Source organism: Sapajus apella, unplaced genomic scaffold (genome assembly GCF_009761245.1).
Source record: "Sapajus apella isolate SASKATOON/1434 unplaced genomic scaffold, GSC_monkey_1.0 scaffold97, whole genome shotgun sequence".
Classification (NCBI taxonomy): domain Eukaryota; kingdom Metazoa; phylum Chordata; class Mammalia; order Primates; family Cebidae; genus Sapajus; species Sapajus apella.
In genome coordinates this window covers 5,753,397-5,776,251 of record NW_022437037.1, presented here as the reverse complement: position 1 = coordinate 5,776,251, position 22,855 = coordinate 5,753,397, and the positions used below count along the sequence as shown (strand labels likewise).

At 56.6% G+C, this 22,855-nt stretch overlaps 1 protein-coding gene across 2 annotated transcripts in view; it reads right to left on the bottom strand.

The window, feature by feature from the left end:
• Positions 1–22,855, bottom strand: part of LAMC3 (laminin subunit gamma 3) — a 77,501-nt gene that overhangs the window by 37,133 nt on the left and 17,513 nt on the right. For both annotated transcript variants that reach the window (XM_032257619.1, XM_032257618.1), the window contains exons 3-11: positions 17,748–17,878; positions 14,243–14,409; positions 11,572–11,760; positions 11,377–11,494; positions 10,049–10,147; positions 6,736–6,872; positions 3,242–3,352; positions 1,050–1,242; positions 770–885 (exon numbers count right to left, since the gene is read on the bottom strand). In XM_032257619.1, the coding sequence (XP_032113510.1) occupies positions 770–885; positions 1,050–1,242; positions 3,242–3,352; positions 6,736–6,872; positions 10,049–10,147; positions 11,377–11,494; positions 11,572–11,760; positions 14,243–14,409; positions 17,748–17,878 (1,261 nt within the window). The remainder of the gene's footprint in view (positions 1–769; positions 886–1,049; positions 1,243–3,241; positions 3,353–6,735; positions 6,873–10,048; positions 10,148–11,376; positions 11,495–11,571; positions 11,761–14,242; positions 14,410–17,747; positions 17,879–22,855) is intronic.

The following is a 22,855-nucleotide window of genomic DNA, read 5'->3' as shown; positions in this document are numbered from 1 at the left end:
ACAAAAAAAAAAAAAAAAAAAAAAGAATTATTTGTATAATCCAGCTAGGGTATGGCAGTGTGCGTCTGCGGTCCCACCTACGTGGGGAGCTGAGGTGGGAGGGCTGCTTGAGCTGAAGAGGTCAAGGCTGCCACGAGCCATGAGGCTTCCACTGCACTCCAGCCTGGGCGATGGGGCAAGCCCCTGCCCCTCATCCCCCACTCCCCCCAAAAAAGTACATTATACTAATTCTTAAAATAGCGTGCGGGTAGGTTATAAGGAGGAACAGATCAGAGGCTAGGGCTGTCAATCACTGTGGCCAGGGTGGGGGTGGTGACAGATCCCATCAATAACCCATGGTGGCCCGGCCCCCTCTTAGGGAAGGCTTAGGTACAATACCGCCAGTGACCAGCAGGGGAGTCGCTCTCCCAGGGGACTAGGCTGCCGGCTGTGTGCTGCGTCTAGCAGGGACAGAGGACTTGGTGGATTCAGTGAAGGTGGAGTGACCACACCCAATGGGTCTGGGTGGCTTGCTGGCCGCATACCTGCCTCTGAGACCCTTGCCCGTCCAGTCCCTGCCTCTGACCTCAGCCGCCATCCCCACTGCCTCCACAACTGCCAGAGGTTATAGGACCTGCAGCAATTGTCCTGATCTGTGACTCAGATTCCTTCTTGGCAAAACGGGACAACAACCGTCCAGCCGTGAGGCCCCGACAAGGCTGTGCACGCAGGAGCCCAGTTCTGAGACCTGCAGTGCTCGGGTCTTGGGCACGTCTTTGTCTTTACTGACCGGTAGGGTTGGGGCCGGGGCTGACGCGGAGGCGAAGGCTGGTGAGGTTGGCGAGGAGCCGCTGGAAGTGGAAGGGGGGCAGTGGAGGGGTCACGTCCTCGGAGGTCTCCTGCAGGCTGGCGGGAAAAGCGGTCAAAGCAAGATCCCGACATAGGGTGGTGGTACCATGACTGGGGAGGGGGTGCAGCCCCCCCAGACCACAGGGGCATCCGAAATGTGCCTGGACCTCAGAGACCACCCCTCCACCTCCCCATCTCTCAAGATAGAAGCGGATACTTACTGGAACCTGAGCTCCACCTCCCTGGGGTGCCCGGCATCCTGGGGGCCAGAGGGGCTAGAGTGCCTCAGGGACAGGGCCAAGCCCGCCCCTTCCAGCCTCAGCTGCACAGGGAGTGGGGAGCCCCCAGGGGGCACCTGGAAGGTCAGGATGAGGGTCTGCCCATAGCTGAACCGCTGGTCTCCCAGGAACTTATCTGAAGACAAGAGAAGAAGGCTTTGACAATCTTCATACAGTTAGCTTGATTTTAAATGTCTATATTGATTTTATCGGCAGCTAAACATTCAAACAAGATAAAACTGCAGTGGGTAGAAAATCAAAAGCTCCCTGCACAGCAGACCCCGCAGGGAGCCAGCCCACACCTCAGCAGCCCGTCCCCGGCTTCACAGGCGTGTGACCTGTGCAGTCACACATGTCCCCACACTTGGCTTCATGCTCTGCTGTGACCATCTTCACATTCTTAATAATTTTATCTTCTTCTTCTTTTTTTTTTTGAGACAGTCTCGCTCTGTCACCGAGGCTGGAGTGCAGTGGCATGATCTCGGGTCACTGCAGCCTCTGCCTCTCAGGTTCAAGCCATCTTCACTCAGCACCTGGCCTTTGCCCCCCTGAATATGGGGGTCCATGGGCAGAATACAGAAAGTGGATGTGCTGGCCAGAGGCTTTGTGTTTCATTCCCTCTGATGCTGTTTCCAGCCAGCCCGGAGGCTTGTTTCTGTGTCCCCTCCAAGAGCAACGGGCAGAAGCCTGGCTCCCCTGCCATGCCCTCACGTCCAGCTGCTCAGGGTGCCCTGGAGCGGGCTGGGCTGAGAGCACCGTGAGGACAGGCCGTCCGTCCAGCTCACTCCTGCGGTGTGGCCAGCACCATCACGCACTTCTTGCAGGAATAAGCCCTTTCTTTCACACATGCCAGCAAAGTGGCCATGGGACACAGTGTGTTTTCTGCTCACAGGCCTCTGAGCTTGGAGCACCTGCCCCAAGAGGGGCCCGCGGAGGCCTTTGGCTTCCTGGCTGTGGGGCACACGGCTCCAAAGACATCTGTGACATCATCTCCCCGGCCTCCCTGGGAGTGGGAGGGAAAGGGCAGAGCTGGTCAAAGGAACTGGCAGGACCTGAATCAGCCACAGCAGGGCTAAAGATGGGCTCTAGGCTCTGAGTGCTGGGACTGAGATGGTCACCAGCAGACCACAGTTCCCCTCATTGGGCAGGTGGAGAGGTCAGAATTATCAAGAACCTCCTTCCTTTTGCAAGAATCCATGGCCCTGGGCTTGGGGTGCTGTGGCCAGGCGGGTGAAGGGCTGATGGGAAATACAGAGATTCTCTAGGGTGTGACAGTGGCTATGGCTCTGTGGCATTGAAGAAGCCCTAGGTGACAAAGCTATGACCAGAAGAACAGGGCTTTCATCAGATACTGTGGTCTGATGGCAGAACAGCTGCCTCCCAAAGGCAGCTACATCCGAATCCCTGGAATCTGTAAATATGGTGTGTTTTGTGGCCAGGGGATGTTAAGGTTGTCAGTCAACTGACCTGAGGGAGGAAGAGCATCCTGGGTTATCCACCTGGGCGTCATCAATCATTAGAGATCAATGGTAAATACGCAAGAGGGCGCAGGGGAGCTGTACCAGCGATGGGGCAGGAGACAAGCTCGGCTGCTTTGAAGATGGAGGAAGGGGCCTTGAGCCCAGGGATGCAGGCAGCTCCTGGAAGCTGGGAAAGCAGGCTGGGCACGGTGCTTACACTTGTAATCCCAGCACTTTGGGAGGCTGAGTCGGGTGGATCACAAGGTCAGCAGATCAAGACCAGCCTGCCCAATATGGCGAAACCCCATCTCTACTAAAAATACAAAAATTAGCCAGGCATGGTGGCAGGCGCCTGTAATCCCAGATAATCGGGAGGCTGAGGCAGGAGAATTGCTTGAATCTGGGAGGCGGAGGTTGCAGTGAGCCGAGATCGCGCCACTGCACTCCAGCCTGAGCAACAAGAGCAAAACTCCATCTCAGAAGCTGGGAAGGAACTTTCCCCTGGGCCTCCAGAAGGAGCTCAGCCCTGCTGACACCTCGAGACCCATTTCTGACTTCTCCAGAACTCTAAGAGAATAACCCAGCACTGCTTTCAGCCTCGAATGTGTGGCAGGTTGTTTAGCAGCAGGAGGAACCGACACAGGGCAGTCAGCCCCCACTTGGCGCTGGAGGTACCTGGCGCTGTGAGCTCCTCCTCATCTTCTGGGCTCAGGAAGACCCCGCTCGGGCTCCATTGCGGGGGTTGCTTGGAGCTCCCCCCACTTCTGGCCCGCCAGCCTTCGGCTCCTAGACAGCAAACACAGACACTCCCCGATCAGTGTGGGGCCCCGGCGGGTGGTCTCCAGGTGCCAGCCCCAGCAGGGGCCTTGGGGTGGGAAGGAGCCCCAGGAGAAGCTAGAAAGCTCAGGGACCTGGTTCTGCTTGGGGCATGGTCTGACCTGGAAGCGTGCCCTGCCCTTTCGGTGAGATTTTGAGCTCCACATGAAGACAGCTTGGGGGCCCCACATGGGGGCCCTGGGACATCAGGGCCATTTCTAATAGTACCAGACTTGACCTTGTCTTCAGGTTCTCAGAGATCTTTGTCACCCGTAACCTCATGACCCTGTCCTTCAGTGACCCGTGTCATTAACACCACCGCAGGCAAGGAGGCCACCTGGCTAGGAAGGAGCCCAGCCAGGATGGGAGCCTGGGCCTTCTGGTCCCCAGTGCCAGTTCAGTGCCTCCTCCCTCTGGCCACAGCAGTTAACATGGAGCACAGCCCAGCACACAGCGAGTGACCTCAAGGGAATACCTCTCCAGGGGGCAGCTGGGCAATGGGGCAGAGGCAAACACCTGGGGCAGCCGAGGGGTAGGAAGGGAGGGACACAGCGGGGAAAGAGGCCAGAGAAAGGAAGATGTCAACATGAAGAGAAGCTTGCAAACAGGCACCTAGAAGGAACTGGGAGGCCAGGCATGGTGGCTCACGCCTGGAATTCCAGCACTCTGGGAGGCCAAGGCAGGTGGATTACCTGAGGTCAGAAGTTCAAGACCAGCCTGGCCAACACAGTGAAACCCCATCTCTGCTAAAAATACAAACATTAGCCCAGCATGGTGGCCAGTACCTGTCATCCCAGGAGGCGGAGGTTGCAGTGAGCTGAGATTGAGCTACTGCACTTCAGCCTGGGTAAGAGAGCAAGACTCCAACTCAAAGACCAAAAAAAAAAAAAACAACCAACCAAACAAAAAACACTCCGTTTTCATTTTTCTTTTTCTTTTTTTTTTTTTTTGAGACAGAGTCTCACTCACTCTGTCACCCAGGCTGGAGTGTAGTGGTGTGTAACCTCCGCCTCCCAGGTTCAAGCAATTCTCCTGCCTCGGCCTCCCAAGTAGCTGGGATTACAGGCGCCAGCCATCACGCCTGGCTAAGTTTTGTATTTTTGGCAGAGACAGGGTTTTGCCATGTTGGCGAGGCTGGTCTCGAACTCCTGACCTCATGTGATCCACTCACCTTGGCCTCCCAGCGTGCTGGGATTATAGGCATGAGCCACCATACCTGGCCACAGTTTTCATTTCTAAGACAGCAAATATCCATATAAACCACCCACGTAAACAAAAGCACTTTGGAGTCCTCAATAATTTTCAAGAGCATAAAGGTATCCAGAGGCCGGATGCCATGGCTCATGCCTGTAATCCCAGCACTCTGGGAGGCCAAGGAGGGTGGATCACTTGAGGTCAGGAGTTCAAGACCAGCCTGGCCAACATGGTGAAATCCCTGATCTGTACAAAAACTAAAAAAATAAGCTGGCACGGTGGTGGGCACCTGCAGTCCCAGCTACTTGGGAGGCTGAGGCAGGAAAACCACTTGAACCTGGAAGGCGGAGGTTGTAGTGAGCTGAGATCACACCACTGCACTCCAGCCTGGGCAACACAGCAAGACACCATCTCAAAAAAAGGAAAAGGAATCCAGAGACCAAAAAGTTTGAGACTGCAAGGGCGGCTGTGAGACAAAATGAGATGACACCTCTGAAGGGCTGGTCACACCCAGTGCCTGGCCTAAGATGAGAACGGATCATGACACTGTTCTTAGGGTCTAGAAAATGAGTCCTGCCCAGGCCGGGCGCGGTGGCTCACGCCTGTAATCCCGGCACTTTGGGAGGCCGAGGCGGGTGGATCACGAGGTCAGGAGATCAAGACCAGCCTGGGCAACACGGTGAAACCCCGTCTCTACTAAAATACAAAACATTAACTGGGCGTGGTGGCGGACACCTGTAGTCCCAGCTAGTCAGGAGGTTGAGTTAGGAGAATTGCTTGAACTCAGGAGGCAGATGTTGCAGTGAGCGGAGACTGTGCCACTGCACTCCAGCCTGGGCGAAAGAGCGAGATTCCGTCTCATTAAAAAAAAAAAAAAAAAAAAAAAAAACAAACTGCCTAGTTAACACACTAGACCCCGGGACCTTCTTGGTCCTGCTTTCTGCACAGCTCCCAGCAGAGGGCGCGCGGCCCTCATGTCTGGAGCGCCCCAGTGCCGGCCCTGAGGTTCTGTCCCAGCTGACGCCTCGCTCCTTCCTTGGGAGAGGCTGAAGGTGGGGGGGTGCTCCGTGGGACATGGCCGGAGCCCACGCAGCCTCTGGGTTAATGTAGAGCTCTGAGCTCTGTTGCTTTCCCCTCTAAAGATGCGGCTGTGTCACCTGGAGTCGGGGACCACGGTGGAGGCCGCCACGATGGCTAAGAGCAAAACACAGCTGGGGGCGAAGGCCCATAATCCCAGCACTTTGGGAAGCAGGGGTGGGCGGATCACTTGAGTTCAGGAGTTCTAGACCAGCCTGGGCAACATGGTAAGACCCTGTCTCTACAAAGAAAAAATACAAAAATTAGCTGGGCATGGTGATGCATGCCTGTAGCCCCAGCACTTTGGGAGGCAGAGGTGGGCAGATCACTTGAGCCCAGGAGATTGAGACCAGCCTGGGAAACATGGCAAAACCCTGTTTCTACAAAAAAATGTAAAAATTAGCCAGTACGGCGGTGCACACCTGTGGTCCCAGCTACTCAGGAGGCTGAGGGGGGAGGATCATGTGAACCCAGGGAGTTGGAGGCTGCATCAAGCGTGTGTGATTGCACCACGCTACTCCAGCCTGAGTGACAGAGCAAGACCCCGTCCGTCTCAAAAAAGGAGCAAAACTTGGGAGCTGACGAACGCAGCGCTCACAACTAAGTTGTGTGACCTCAGGCAAGTGGCCTACCTTGTGTGGGTCTCAGTCACTTCATCTGTAAAAGCAGAATGAGAGTCCTTGCATGTAAGGAGCTCAGCACAGTGCCTGGCATACAGCAGGTGTTCAATAAGTGGAGGCCAGGAGACTGAGCCTGAATCCCCAGTGTTTAGATACAGCCAGGGAGGCCAGTCTCGACAGGGTGAGTGGAAATTCCCCTATGGGATCCAAGGAGGGTCACGTACCCGGCCCCCACCCCCACCACGAGTATAAAGAGAAGAGTCAGGGACTGGAGAGGGAGCTGGGCCGCAGGTGGGCCCTGGGGAGCGGGCCCCTCACACTCAACCCCACCTGGGCTTTGCAGGCCCGTGGCTCCTCTCCAAGATGGGGGATCCACCAAGGCAGGATCTGCCCAGAGTGGGACTGCCTGTCACTAGGCTGGGAGCAGACCCTGGGGAGGCGTGTGCAGGGGGCACCTCTTACCCTGGTGGAAATCGGTGAGGATGTGATGCACCCGGAACTGGGCGGCGGCCGTGCACACCTTGGAGTGGCCGTAGCAGAAGCAGCTGCTGCAGCCGGTCGGGTTGTGGGGCTGCAGGTTAAAGGTCCCAGGGCGACATCTGAAATGGAGGCAGGACATGCCCATGAGGGCCACATGAATGGACCAGGAAGGGACGGGGCAGGGGTATCCCAGCTGGACCCATGAGAGTCTAGAATCACTGCAGACACTTAAAAACACATTCTTCTCAGAATTCTAGAAGAGTGGCGAGCACATTACAGATCGTTCCCACACCTGCTTCGGCAGCTTCCCACGATGCTGGGGTCTGACGGGGCCACGGCACATTTGTCAAAACTAAGTTAACTAAGCTCCAGCCTTATCAGAGTTTCTCCACTCTCGCCTCTAACGTCCGGTTTCTGCTGCAGGATCCCATCCGGGACACGACGTCACTTGCAGTGGCATCCTTGTTCTCCCTCAACCTCTCACCGCTTCTCAGGCTTCCTTGTCTGCTGCTATCTTGACACTCTCTGAAAGGCCCTGACCAGGTATTTTTAGAACCCTGCGATGTGTGTGTGCTTGCCTGATGCTTTCTCATGATTAGACCAGGGCTGTAGGTTTGGGAAAGAAATACACAGAGGTGACGTGCCCTTCTTGTCATATCACATAGGGGCACAGGAAACCCACATGACATTCCAAGTGAGGACGGCCTTCATTGCCTGCTGGAGGTGCTGTCTCCCAGTCTTCTCCACTGGGCAATCGCCACGTTCCGGTCATTAGGAGCAAGTCACTAAATAGGCTGGGCATGGTGGCTCACGCACTTTGGGAGGCTGAGGCGGGTGGATCACCTGAGGTCAGGAGTTTGAGATCAGCCTGGCCAACATGGAGAAACCCCATCTCTACTAAAAATTCAAAAATTAGCCAGGCATGGTGGCGGGTACTTATAATCCCAGCTACTTAGGAGGCTGAGGCAAAAGAATCACTTGAACTCAGGAGGCAGAGGTTGCAGTGAGTTGAGATCTCACTACTTTACTCCAGCCTGGGCGAAAGAAAGAAACTCCATCTCAAAAAACAAAAAAAACCCACCAAAACAACAACTACAACAACAAAAAAGCAAGTCACTAAATGCAGCCCAGTCTCAAAAACAGGGATTAAGCTCGACCTCCTGGAGGGAGGAGTATCAGAGAACCCCTGGACAGATGTGAAAGCCGCCACAGTAATTAACTGATGTTTTGAGGCTATGCAAATATCCTCTCTCTCCTCAAAGTTCTGCCCACCAATGTCAGCATTCATCAGCAGCTCTCGCCTGTGGCAATTACTACTGTGAGGTCTGAACAGTGGCTTTCTAGTTCCCTCACTTCTTCTACATTCATTGCTAGGAATTCTTCCACAAGGAAGGTTCATCCCTTCATCCCCATCTATTTATGTATTCAATCATGTATTTACATCAGAATGGATTTGTGGATTTTACTTTATTCTCTGGGTTATAATCCAATACTGTCATTCTTTATTTTGTTGCTCAAATTGTTTCAGCCCTGGGAGCTCTTTCAGGTTGGCTCCTGTGTCCTTTGTCCTTTTGATGCGGGCCCCCATTCTGGTTTGGGTTTTTTTGTGTCTTTCAGCCTCTCCTTGCTTTCTGAAGCTGTAAGACGCTTCAGGCTTATCTTGTCTTTTTCTAGCCCCAGCCCCAGAATCAGCCACTTCTCCAAGCAGCCCTGGGGAATGTCAGACACAAAGTCAGGAAGAAAAGGCAGTATGTACCCAAGGAGCTAAACCCATGTTTGTCTGCTGGCCACACTGCTGGAGCTTGGAGGCCTCTTGAACACTTGAAAGAGGAAGTTTATGGGCCGGATGTGGTGACTCACGCCTGTAATCCCAGCACTTTGGGAGGCCAGGGCAGGCGGATCATGAGTTCAGGAGTTCGAGACCAGCCTGGCCAATGTGGTGAAACCCTGTCTCTACTAAAAATACAAAAATTAGCTGGGCATGGTGGCGCGTGCTGTAGTCTCCGTTACTCAGGAGGCTGAGGCAGAAAAATCACTTGAACCCAGGGGGTGGAGGTTACAGTGAGCTGAGATCACGCCATTGCACTCTAGCCTGGGTGACAAAGCAAGACTCCAACTCAAAAAAAAAGAAAAAAAAGAGGAAGTTTGTGGACTTTGTGGCCTCGGGAGAGCCTCTTTGATTTGTAGAGCTTCAGATGCCCCATTTGTACCATGATCAGACTGCAAAGACGGCAAACAGGCTCAAATTCCAGCTCAATGGGTAGGGCCTTCCTGAAGCAGGGTGTTGAAAAGGATCTGAGGTTATAGTAAGGCTCATGGCTAAGACTGCTATGCTCCATTAGTGATGTCTGTTATAGGTGTGAAAGGGGAAGGTTGTGATAGTGCTCCCTTAGTGATGTTTGCTATAGGTATTCCATTAGTGCTGTCTTCCATGGTCTGAAAGGGGAGGGTTGATAGTGCTCCATTAGTGATGTCTGCTGTGAGTATGAAGGGAGAGGGTTGAGGATAGTGCTCCCTTAGTGATGTTTGCCATGGGTATTCCATTAGTGATGTCTGCTGTGGCTGTGAAAGGGAAGGGTTGATAGTGCTCCATCAGTCATGTCTGCTGTGGCTGTGAAAGGGAAGGGTTGATAGTGCTCCATTAGTCATGTCTGCTGTGGCTGTGAAAGGGAAGGGTTGATAGTGCTCCATTAGTCATGTCTGCTGTGGCTGTGAAAGGAAGGGTTGATAGTGCTGCATGAGTGATGTCTGCTGTGAGTGTGAAAAGGGAGGGCTGTGATAGTGCTCCATTAGTGATGTCTGGGTGTGAAAGAATTGTGATAGTGCTCCATTAGTGATATCTGTCAAGGGTGTGAAAGGGGAGAGTTGATAATACTCCATGAGTGATGTCTGCTGTGGGTATAAAAAGGGAGAGCTGTGAGAGTGCTCCATTAGTGATGTCTGCCACAGCAGGTGGTAGTACGAGTGCCACGCCCACCATGTATTTTCTACCCCTGGATTAGGTGGTTTCTCCTATCCTTTCCAGCTCTTTCTTTACAGGATTCTAAGCCAAGACATTTTTTCTTTCTAAGACGTATTTTCTCAGCTTATGATCAGTTGCGTTGGGTAAAAGGATAAACAGTGCCATAAAACCTTTGAGTAACTTCCTGTATGGCAGATTCACGGTGCTCCAGGAAGGGCACAGGGTGACAAGGTCACCCAAGTCCATGAAGACTGTGCCCCTTGCTCCTCCCTGCACTTGCAGCTTTGGAGCCTCATCAGTGAGCCCCAGGTCACCTGCAGCAAGCTCACACACCTGTCACACAGGTTGCCTTCCACATTCTCTTTGCAGGGGCAGCGGCCACTGCGGGAGTCACAGGTGTCGAGGCTGCCAGCGGGATTGCAGGTGCAGGGTCTGCCAAAGAGAAAGGACAAGGGGAAAATGCAACGAGCAGCTTCAGAATGGGAACAGCCCATCCTAGGAAGAAATCTCCCTACCATTCCCTGCTCCCAACATCAGGAGTGAGGCTGACACAGGAGCCTGCCCCGGCTTTACTGTTCCCATCTTGCCAAGAAAGTGACCCCATCCATCAGAGATACTGGGCGTGGTGGCGCACGCTTGCAATCCCAGCTACTCGAGAGGCTGAGGCAGAGAATTGCTTGAACCCAGGAGGCGGAGGTTGCAGTGAGCCAAGATCAGGCCACTGCATTTCAGCCTGGATGACAGAGCAAGACTCTGTCTCAAAAATAAAAAAAAAGTGCTTCTGAATTCATAGTAGGTTTTGTTTTATTTTTGCCATTGTATACTTTCTCAATCAAGTGGTGGCAAACGTGTTGGGGTAGGGTCCACACCCCAGGAGCTCCTGCCTCTCTCTCCCCTTGACTGTTTCACGGGGTACCAGGCTCAACACACCCAGATGACACTCAGCCTCTCCCACCCCTGCTCCCCACACTGCACGCCCTGCTACCCCGAGGCCCAGGAACCCCGAGGATCAGCCTCCACCCCTCTTCCTCTTTGGCTCCCTGGTCACCATGTCCTGCCAGCTCTGCCTTGCACTGGGTTCTGGACTCTGCCCTGCTCTCCCTCTCCAGAGCCAACCCCCCATGCAGGCTGCTGGGGGTGTTCCTGCCGTAGCCTCCACTTGGCTTCCCCTCACCCCTTCCTGCTTTCCACCAGTCCACAGCTCCTCCGAAGGCCCCCTAGATGCTCTTCCTCTGCAGATCCTCCTGCCCTGCTCACCCCTCCGAGCTCCACCTAGAGTGTGTCTCTGAGCCTCTGCTGTGCCTTCCGCCCTACCCCACCCCCACCTCAAACACCTGTCCTTCCCCTGTCCCTGCACTTAAGCAGCACCTCCTACAGGAAGCCTACCCTCCACCCCCAATATCCGCTGAGCTTCCACAGGCCTCAGCCTGGTCTCAACATGGTCTGTTTCTGTCTCTTGGCCTCCCCAGGGGCTGTGTGTCTCTAGCCCTCACCAGAACTAGGGTAAGGTAGCTGCAGACAGGGAGTTGGGGAGGGATGGGGAGGGAGGAAGGGAGGAAGGGGGGAGGGAGGAAGGGAGGGAGGGACTGCCGTCAGCCTGTCCTTCCTGCTCCTTATAACTCAGTGCAGCGTGTCTATACTGGACCACCCCCTGCCCTCACCTGCAGCCACCCTCGCTGATCGAGTGGAACCCGGGCAGACAGCGGTCACACTTCCAGCCGGTCACAGAGGGCTTGCAGGCGCAGGTGCCTGTGTCATCACACTGGAGGTGTAGAGAGCCTGGGAGAGGAAGGACACAGGGCAGCAGAGGCTGGGAAGGGCGAGGGTCAGGGGCTGGGGTGGTGGGGCACACTCACCTGCTGAGTGGCAGTCGCAGGGCTGGCATGGCATCCGAGGGTCCCAGTGATAGAAATTCTCCTGGCAGCGTTCACAGTGTGGCCCAGACGTGTGGTCACGGCAGTGGTGACAGCGCCCGCCGTGGCCCGTGCTTCGGAAAAGCTCCCGATCAAATGTGCATTCCTCCGAGCGGCCGCTACAGTTGCAGGCTGTGGGAAGGTGTGTGAGTCCCCTGTGATGTGGTAGGAGGGGATGTCTGTGCCAGTCAGCCTCCCTGTGCTGAATGAGCAGCAGTGCAAGGAAAAGGGCAAGAGCATGGTCCAGAATGGAGTTCAGGCCCAGCTTGATCAAGGCTACAGCGACTGATCAATTGATTTTCCAAAACAGGACACTCTTAGGAGTGAAGGGGACACCATCAGTAAATACACCAAAACAACAGGCAGAAAGAGGACCCTCCCAGGAAAAACCAGGATATACATCCAGATAGATGGGCACCGATCAGAGGCTGGGTTCCTTCTGGAGTGAGGAGCGTGGCTCACTCCAAAATCTCCTGGAGGTCCTCCAAGCCATAATCATAGTGTGAATCTCATGGTTGTGTGAGGTCACTCAGGTGTACAGAAAACACAAGGCATCTTTTATTTCCCTAGTAAATAATTTTTAAAAGTGTGTGCAGGACTGGCTAGAGCCCAGGGGTGGATCCATGAAAGGTGTGACCCATTTACACCTGCTGTCCTCATGCTGCCACAGGCCAGACGGCAGGCAAGCAAGCACACCCCCTGTAGGTGCAGGGCTGAGACAGGAGAGGCAGGGGGCTTTGGGAGGCGTAAGGAGGGGCCCCTGTGGCTGTGCTGGGGTGGTGGGACAAGGCTTCCCAGAGGAAGTCACGGCTGCGCTGAATCTGAAGGCTGAGCAGTGAGGAATAGGCCAGGCAAAGGCAGGGGGCGCGGGAAGGGTGTCACAGACAGAAGGCGGAAGCTCAGGGGCTACACCACGTCCAGAGACAGAAGCGTGGCCTGGTGCGGGCGTGCCAGGAGACTGACTGCAGGCGGCATGTCATGTGATGGCAGGGACGGGGGACATCGTGTAGGGGCAGTTATGGAGTCAGAGGCTCTAAGAGCTTGCTCCAGGGAGGCTGGGCTGCCATGGTCAGTGGACGTTAGCTGGGAGCACAGGGGGAGCCGTGGGAGGGTTACGCAGGTGACGAACGTTATTAAATTTGTCCTTTAGGAAGCCTCGGACCCGTGCCATGGCTCACGCCTGTAATCCCAGCACTTTGGGAGGTAAGGTAGGAGGACTACTCGAGCCCAGGAGTGAAAGACCAGCCTGGGCAACAGTGAGAGGCGATCTCTACCAAAAACTGCCCGGCACGGTGACGTGTGCCTGCCGTCTCAGCTACTCAGGAGGCTGAAGTGGGACGAACGCTTGCACCCAGGAGTTCCAGGCTGCAGCGAGCTATGATTGTGCCACTGCACTCCAGCCTAGGCCACAGAGTGACACCTGGTTTCAAGAAAATAGCCTCAGCTGCAGGTAGGGGAGGGCTGGGGACAGGGACAGCAGGGAAGAGGAAGCTTCAGGTGTGCAGGGAGAGAAGGCAGGGTCAGGCCCAAGGCGTTGGCTACACCAGACACAAGTTAGACGGGCTGCAGTTCCGGGCATGAGGCGGAATTCAGTGCCTGGGGCTGTCTCAGCTTCAGGTGAGGGTGGGGCTGAAGGGTCAAGCATGAAACCCTGGCTCCCAGGCTGCTGACTGAGAGACACGGATGTGACCACGGGGCTGAGGACATGGTAGAAGCAGTCCGGCCTCTGTGTCCCCACCATGGAGACAGCAGCAGGCTGGGATGGTGGAAGCCAGCCAGTAAGCTTCCTTGGCCTCAGGTGAACTCCCTGGTGGAGGCAGGCCAGCGAGGGCAGCTCCTGCAGACAGCATCCCACCCTCAGAACAACTGTCCCCTCCCGGCTCCAGCTTTGGTCACCCGTGGCCCAGGCCCAAGAGGACAGCGGGGCATAGAGGCCAAGCTGCCTGCCTGGTGAGCCTGTGAGTGGAGATGTGGCTCCTGCCAGCAGCGTCAGCATGGATCTGGCACCCAGCGACAGCAGCTCTGCACGGAGTGCTGGAGGAAACCAGGCTGCCTGGGGACAGGGTGGGGCTTGCAGCTGGTGCCCCAGCCAGAAAAGAAGGCAGTGGGTCCCTGCTGTTGGCCTGTGTCCCTGAAGAAGGCATGGTGGCATCATCCTCTCTCCAGCGCTTCTCTGAGGTTAGGTGGTCAAAGCCACATCACAAGGGGGCTGGGACACAAAGGGCTGCCTGGGGGCCCGTGGGAGAGGCCGGGTGGGCCGTCAGCAACCCTTGGTCGTGGGACAGCCTGGTTCTGATTAGCAGCTGGGTGGGGGCAGTTAACACAAAGAAGCAAGTCAGGGACCTTCTCAGCCTCCCACCACGGGTGCCTCTGCGGGGGTGGAGGAGGTACTGAGGCTTAAATGCAACCCCTGCAGGCTCCCCTTCATCTGGTCCTCATCTCTGCAGCAGCACAGAGACCCCAAGCTGCCTCCCAGGCACACCAGGAGCAGCACAGAGACCGCAAGCCGCCTGCCAGGCACACCAGGAGCAGCCCCCACCGTGAGGTTTTGGGGGGAGTTCGTTCCCCAGCCTGAAACACCAGCCTTGGGTCCCCGATGCCCCATGACACTCACGCAGACACTCGTGGGCGGCCTCGGCGGTGCCCCGGGCCCACGGGCGGTCCTGGAAGAAGGGCAGGCAGCGCTCACAGTCCGTGCCGGTGGTGTTGTGCTGGCACTGGCAGGCCAGCTGGCCTGCGGCGTCGGGGCTACACTTGCTGGCGTGCCCGTTGCACTTGCACCTGGGAAAAGACGTGGGAGGAAAAGGGATCCGCAGGTGCCAGCAGGGCAGAGGAGGGGTCAGTCACCGGGTAGCCCCTGTTTGCAGGTGTAACCCGATTCCACCCTCAATCTTGGCCTCACTGAACACCCACTATGTGCCCTGCGGGCAGCAGTAACAGAACTGACTGTGCTGGTGAGCTCTGTAACAAACCCACCCTGTCTTCACCAGCCTGTGACACCCCCATTTAATCGATGGGCAAACTGAGGCACAGAGAAGCTGCCCAAAGCCACCAGCTAGCAAGTGCCTGCCACAGAAAGCTTCTGCCTGGGAGGAGCCCCACCTGGGGCCTGAGAGGGACCCAAGAAGTCCCCTTACTCTCCCCAGTGGAGAGGGCGCCGGCAGTCACGGCGGCAACAGGTGTAGGGGCCAAGGGACCGCATCCAGCAGCTATCCCTCAACTGCGTCCCAAAGGGCAGGAAAGAGGGCACCCCAAACAGGGACAGCTCCTGACTCACTCCAAATCCCCCATAAGTCTGCATGTGATATGGTTTGGATCGGTGTCCCCACCAAACCTCACGCACACTGTAATCCCGTGTGGGAGGTGGGGCCCCGTGGGAGGCGATCGGGTCATGAGGTTGGAATTCTCCTGAACGGTTTAGCACCCCCCACTCAGTACCGTCGTGAGTTCTCGTGGGGTCTGGTTGTTTAGAAGCGAGTGGCACCCACCCCTCCGCCCTGGCTCTCTCTCTTGCTCCTGCTCCCCCTTCACCTTCCACCATGACTGTACATTTCCTGAGGCCTCCCCAGAAGCCAGGCAGATGCCAGCACCATGATTCCTGCACAGCCTGTGGACTGTGAGCCAATTAAACCTCTTTTCTTAATAAATGACCGTCTCAGGTGTTTATAGCAGTGCAAGAATGGGTGAATACGGGGTCTTTGAGAGCAGCCCGGCCTGTGTCCCCATTCCACACACAGGGTCAGGAGACAGGTAGAATCAGGCAGGAACAGAGGTGCCCTGGGAACCCGTGGCTTACTCGGTGGAGCCTGACCCTGTAAGTGATTGTCCCTGTCCTGAGTGGTCGGGCCGAGCTGCTCAGAAGACAGCCACAGCTTCCGGTCCTGGCCAAGGCAATGGCTTCTGGCTAGAGCCTCGCTGGAGGCGGAAGGGACATTCGCATCCCTATTTCACATGTTAGGAATCAGGCTCAGGTCTTGGAACTGACATATCTAAGCAGCTGAGCTGGAACTGAAGCCCATCCTCGCCGACTCGGTGGGCCCCAAGCTCCTAGACACTCCTCTGGGGCCACTCAGTGGCTCCCTTAAGCCCCGTTCCACGCTCTGCCCTCAGCGGGTGTTGACGAATTGCCGACCGCTGCCTGGGCTCCAGGTGCTTTAGCTGATATGGGGACAGAGTGTGTGGGAGGGCACGTGGCACAGCTTAGCTTCCTCACAGGGCCCAGGGAAGGCAGGCAGCACCCAGGGCTTCTTGGGGTGAGGCAGGTGCCAGGTAATCCTGGGGACAGTGGTCACCAGGGAAGCAACAAGGGCCTGCCCCTGTCTTGGAGGGGGTGCTACAAGCACCCGTCCTATGAAACCCTCTGACCCAGGAAAGGAGAGTGAGACCCACAGGCTACACTGTGAACACGGGCTGTGGGGACCACCTGTCCCCCGCCGTGAGCAGCCACCCCAGCCAGCTGCGGCCTGAGGGTGGTCTGGTTCTGGAGCTCATGGCCACGGCCACCATCCCCGGGGAGCTCCCCTCACTGACTTCCATAAGGGGCAGGTGGGAGCAGAGCGACCCTCGCGGCTGCACGGGCTCTCGGGTACCAGCCCTGGCCTTCCCTGGAGCTCACACACCCGAAGCAGGCACTTGGGCGTCTCGCTGGTCCCCCTGCCGTCTCTGTAATGCCGCCCAAGTGCCTCTGAACTGTGGACGCCCAGAGTCCGGGTCATCCCTGCTTCCGCTCCCACGGCTCATTGTTCACACACAGAGCTGCGTTCCCGTCCTCAGTCTCGTTCAGACCCCTGCTCCCCAATCCCTCGCCCCTGGGTCCAAGCAGCCGTCTCCCGCCCAATTCCTGACATTCGACTTCGTCTCTCCTCTTGTCCTCCCCACTTGGCTTTCAGGGCTTTGGGGTGTTTTAAAAATCAGACTCTGTTACTACCCTGGCCAAATCCTCCCACAACTTCCTCTTGGCTGCGGAGTGAGGCCAAACCAGCGCAGGCCCCGACACTCTGCCAACCTCTGCATGCCCTCCCACCAGCCCGCCCTCCACCCAGCCCCACCGGCTGTCCCTGGTCCTCAGCCCCAGCCTTCCCACTCCCAGGTCCCACCTGCAGCACCAGCTCCCGCCCTCCCCGACCCCAGGCATATGCTCCCCCTTTCCTCCCCTTCCTTGTCATCCTGGTACGGGCTGATGCGTTTACTGGGGAGCAATCTGATCAGTATCTGTCGTCCCCATGTGACTGGGGCAGGAACGCACCTGTTTTCCTCTCTCCAGTCAAAGAAACCTGAGAAATATTTACGTGGAAGACATTCGTGCCTCCTTGTCCCACAGCCCTCCCTGGGCACCCCATCCCAGGTGGCCATGTGCGAGATGGGCCGTGGGACTCGAGGTGGGAGATGGGCCTCTACCCCCTGGGCAGCCCTTGCTTCCTGGAGGGGACAGAGGTGGAGGAGAGACAAATTGCCCAGGGCACTGACGGGTGCTGAGGGCGCATAGGACCAGGACCAGGGGCCACAAGGAGCGCCTTTCTGTAGGCCAGTAACATTCCTATACTAGAAAGGGGAAGGAGGCCAGGCGTGGTGAGTGGCTCACACCTGTAATCTCAGCACTTTGGAGGCCAAGGCAGGCAGATCACCTGAGGTCGGGAGTTCGAGACCAGCCTGACCAACATGAAGAAACCCTGTCTCTACTAAAAAAATACAAAATTAGCCAGGTGTGGGGTACCTGCCTATAATCCCAGCTACTCAGGAGGCTAAGGCAGGAGAATTGCTTGAACCCACGAGACAGAGGTTGTGGTGAGCCGAGATTGCACCACTGCACTCCGGCCTGGGTAACAAGAGCAAAACTCTGTCTCAAAAAAAAAAAAAAAGAAAGAAAGAAAGAAAGGAGAAGGGGCCTCCAGGCTGAGGGGACAACGGACACTAAGACCCAGTGTGTTGGCATGGCGAAGCAGTTGATGTGGGGGACCTGGCAGGAGGTGGGCTGGGAGGGGCCCCAGGGCCTGGAATGGCAGGTGTTCCCTCCCTCTCCCCTGGGGCACACCTGGCTTCTGTGCTCCCCCCACCTTCCCACAGAAGCCACCTTCTGCTCCTGGGTCTGGGTCCCTCCTCTGCCTCCCTCCTCTGCCTACCTGCCGCCCACAGAGAAGTCGGACACGGCATAGTAGTAGGACTGGAGCACCCTGGGGTCCTTGAAGATGTCGTCCCCAAATGTGTTGAGCCGGTTGAGAGAGATGAGGAGCTCAGTGCTGGTGACCCACTCCTGGGGCAGAGGGGAGAGGGCACCATCAGCAGGTTCCAGAGCAGTTAGTGTTTACCCTGTCACTCTGCTGGCAGGTCCAGCTGGCTGCCCCGGGGGCTCCTAGGACACAGGGACGGGCCAAGATCAAGCCAATTCTGAGAACGCTGTGGAAATAAGGAGGCTGTGCTCTGGGGGTCGCCCCAACCTGGGTGCTAGGCCATCGATTAGTGTAAGTCTGTTCAGTGTCTTAGAGCCTCCATTTTCCCATCTGAAATGGAACAAAAATGGTCCCTCCCTACAAAGGTGTCTGGAGGAGGGTGGCCAGTGTTAGCGCTGGCTGTGGGGTCAGGCACATGGTCAGGAAGCAGCTGAGGTTCGGAGGAACAGGGGTCGAAGCGGCTCACTGAAGACCCCATCATGCAAGTCACCTGGCTTTCCCCAGCAGCTCCTGTGCCCCATTCCGGGGATGCAGCTGGGGGATGGTGTGCCCAGCGACCTTCTCCCCCACTCAGCGGGGCCTGGCGTGCAGCAGACCCTGGGTTTCTTGGCTTCTCACATGCTGAGGATCAGGCTCCTGTGGACAGGTCATCTGCCCCAGGTGACATCACTTCCATGAGAGTAGGGACTTGGGGCCTGTTGCTCTCGCTGCTTCCGCAGCGCTGGGCTCTGCCTGGCCCTCACAGGCACTCGATAAATACCTGCTGATCCCTGAATGAGCAGCTTCCCCATGGAAGAGCGTGGCGGGGAAGTCGGGGAAAACCCACGTGCAGACTGACATTTTCATCTGCCTGCTGTTATCATCAGCGGCAGCTCCAGCTGAATATTAATCAGCATTTCGATTCTGCCCAGGAGCCCCTGCTTTAGCAATCAGGCCCATCAGTACAGAAAATGAGCTCCTGGCAGGGGACGGCCTCAGGCCGGTGGGCCCCTCCTGCTTCCCCAGAGCTCGGCAACTACAGCCACTGCCGGGGACCCAGGGCCCTGCCGGAGGATGCCTCGGCCTGGGAGAGGGATCCAGGACCTGAAAGCTACAGTGGGAGCCTCTACACCAGGCTAAGCTGTGCTTGAGTTGGCAGGCCCGGGTGACCCCAGCATGCATTTCCCAAAGGCCAGCGTGCATGCAGGGACCTGGTGAAAGTGCAGCTTCTGACTCAGAGGTCAGCAGTGGGGCTGGGAGCTTGCGTTGCTAACAAGTGCCCGGGTACTGATGCTGCTGGACCTGCTGTGGGAGCAAGGCGCTAAGGCCTGGGGCGGAGGAAGCTCCGAAGTCCAGAGCTGAAGGCACTGCAACTCTTCCTTCTCCGGAAAAAAGCGTCACCTGGAGAACTCAAACCAATGGTCATCAGAGCTGTGAGGTGCGGCGGCAGCTGACGCGTATTGTGTGGTTAGGGCTCAGGCCTCAGTCACCCTGCAGCAGACATTGTTATTACCCCCATTTGCAGATGAGGAGACTGAGGCTCAGCATTCTGTTCCAAGTTGCACAGCCAGTGCATGGTAGAGCCAGGATTCTGGTCCATCTGATCCCAGGGTCCCAGCTTTACCACCACGCCGGTCTGCCTTCCTGTGTCTACTCCAACGCCCTCACACATCCCCGTGGGACCCCGAGATGGCAATGACCTGCTCAAGGTCTCCCACCTCTGCTTTCTGGCCTGGGACCCGAGCCATCAGTCTGCAAGGACAATGGTTGTAAAGGAACAGGGTCAAAATCTCTGAGACACAGGATGGACGCTGGGAGAGAGAAGCCTTAGGCTAAATTGCAGGGGGCTTGCCTTGATGCCTTAAAGCTCATTTTAGGGCCGGGTGTGGTGGCTCACGCTTGTAATCCCAGCACTTTGGGAGGCCGAGGCAGTAGGACCACTTGAGACCAGCCTGGGCAACATGGCAAAACCCTGTCTCTACTGAAAATACAACCATCAGCCGGTGTGGTGATGCTCACCTGCAACCCCAGCTACTTGAGAGGCTGAGGACGAGAATCGCTTGAACCTGGGAGGCAGAGGTTGCAGCGAGCCGAGATCGCGCCACTGCACTCCAGACTGGGTGACAGAGTGAAACTGTCTGAAAAAGTCATTTTAGGGCTGAACCCAGGCACTGGAATTTTGCAACCTGTAATGGCTCCAGCTTAAGCTACGAGTGTGTGCTGGAGTTGATTTTGGATGGATCCCAGGACCCAGGCCGTAGCATTAAGGAGAAGCAGGAGGTGGGAAGCTTGGGCCTGGTCCAAGGGGTACTTGGGCGGCCGTTCAACTCCAGGGGTCTGACGCCGCCACAGCCGGGTCGGCCTTCCCCTCCAAAGTCCTAGGCCCCTCCATGGGGGTCAGAGGGACCCAAGACCCAGCAGCCACATCCTTCCTTCCACACTCCATGTCCTTTGAGAAAGCACCTGCCCCCTAAATGTGACCAGAGGGAGCTTGAGGGGAAAAGGCAGACTTGCCTCTTTGTCCTTCTCTGCTGGTTTCTGTCCAGAAGCAGCAGGGAAGACATTTCTCAAAAGGTCATCTCTCCATCAGGGACAGTGTACAGAACACACAAGGCAACAGACAGAAAACCTCCAACGGCCAAGGGTCTCCCCAGAGTGGTAGCCACACAGAGCAGGTGGGAGCGGGCCGGCCCTCGCTGCCTGTCCTCATCAGCCCTCAGCTGACGCTCCCTCCCTCCATCTCTTTCTCTCTTCCTCTCTTGCTCTCTTTCTCACTTTATTTCGAGAGGGAGTTTCGCTCTTGCTGCCCAGGCTGGAGTGCAATGATGCAATCTCAGCTCACTGCAACCTCTACCTCCTGGGTTCAAGCGATTCTCCTGCCTCAGCCTCCCGAGTAGATGGGATTACAGGTGCACACCACCGTGCCTGGCTAATTTTGTATTTTTAGTAAAGACGGGGGTTTCTCCATGTTGGTCAGGTTAGTCTCGAACTCCCGACCTCAGCCTCGCTGGGCTTACAGGTGTGAGCCACTGCCCCTGGCCTCAGCTGATGTGTTCTAACCTACAGAGCTTTGGAGCCTGGTGGAGAAGAAACGGTAATTTTAAACCATCATGATGACGTGTACATTTTTAGTGTGATGAGCAGGGTCTGGACGTCTGGAGATGTGGTTCTGTGCGATAAAGGATTCAGCTCACCCAAAGAGGGGCCTGGCCCTTTGCCCTGGATCCTGGGGACATGAAAGTATCCCGGTAGCCTTTCATTGCAAAACATCGCAGCTCTGAGCCTCGCAGCTCTTCTGAGTTCCATGGGTCCTTATAGCGAATCACTAAACCCAAGGGTGGTCCTGGGAACCCTGAGACGGCGACTCCACGTGTTTTTGTGCCACCTATCGCCAGCAGGACACAACTTCTTTTTGGGTCTCAGTGTCCCTTCTGGAAACAGGATTCTCACCCTGGTTCCCTTGTTATCCCAGATGGACAAAGGAGACGCTCTGGAAGTCCGGAGGGGAGGAGAGGGCAGGTTCCCTGGGCTCAGACAGATCTCGGGTCTGAACCCAGGGAAATGAGCAGTGGTCTCCAACCCTTTCAGCACCAGGGACGGGTTTCGTGGAAGACAATTTTCCCACAAATGGGGTAAGTGGTGGTTTGGGAATGAAAGTGATCCACCTCAGACCATCAAGTGTTATAGATTCTCAGGAGTGTGTACCCGGTTGCTTCTAGAAGAATCTAACGTGGCTGTGGCTGATCTGACAGGAGGCGGAGCTCAGGCGGGAATGCTTGCCTGCCTGCCCGAGGCTCACCGCCTACCGTGTGGCTCAGTTCCTGACAGGCAATGGACAAGGACCCATCTGCAGCCAGGGGTTGGGGACCTGTGGACTAGAGAGCCGCCCAACACGCCTGCGTGTAGATGAACAGCTGTGGACACACAGCAACGTGGACACAGATGGGTGCGGATACCAGCAGGTCCCCACACCTGGGCGGACCCACGTGGGCGGAACTGGAGGGCCCTGAACAGACCGACATGGCTGCAGGCCTGCTGCCCTCTCTACCACAAGGACAGGGACGGGAGCTGTCGTGCACGCGTATCTCCACAGTATGGGTGGGCACACTCTCCGTGCCAAGCGCCACACTGGTTGGGGTGTGTGCATTCCTGCTACCCCACAGGCGCCTCTCCAAAGGGGCCCCCACTGGCCACATGTGGCTATCTAAAAAATTAAATATAAAATCCACTTCCTCAGCTGTGCTGGCCACATTTCATGGTGGCTGCTGGCACCCTGTGGGACAGTGCAGCTAGAGGCGCTGTCCGCCATCACAGAAAGTGCTGCTGGCTGGCGCGGCCTTACAGCGGGGAACCCAGGGCTCTGTGACGCCAAAGCCCATGTTCCTGTCACGTTTTTCCATTTTCATAGGAGCTGTTGGAGACACACAGGCAGGCCCTGTTATTAACTTACAGGAGGAGGAAGAGAGGCCCAGCGGCGGAAAGTTCCAGAAAGAACACCAGTCGGAAGCCTGGACACTCAGGTGCTGGCCTGGGCCCCTCCACTGCCTCATCTGTGCCCCTGGAAAATGCCATCCCCTCTAGGCCTCAGCTTCCATGCCCTTATAAGGAAGGGGCTGAGTGGGTTGGCGGTCCTCACAGGCTCCCGGGAGCCACAGGGCTCTGTCCCAGGAGGCCAGAGAAGGGACAGCTATGGTCCACTGAGCGGCCCTTCTCCCACCTGGTTCATTAGCAGCATCCGCAAGACTCAGGTGTGGCAAAGGCTTCTGAGGCAGAAAGCTTGAACACCATGGGCTTTGCGGCCGAGTGCAGTGGCTCACGCCTGTAATCCCAGCACTGGGAGGCCGAGGCAGGTGGATCACTGAAAGTCAGGAGTTCAAGACCAGCCTGGCCAACAAGGCGGAAACCCCCGTCTCTACTAAAAATACAGAAAGCAATTAGCCAGGCGTGGTGGCAGGCACCTGTAATCCCAGTTACTTGGGAGGCTGAGGCAGAATCGCTTGAACCCAGGAGGCGGAGGTTTCAGTGAACCGAGATTGCGCCACTGCACTCCAGCCTGGACAGCAGAGCAAGACTCAGTCTCA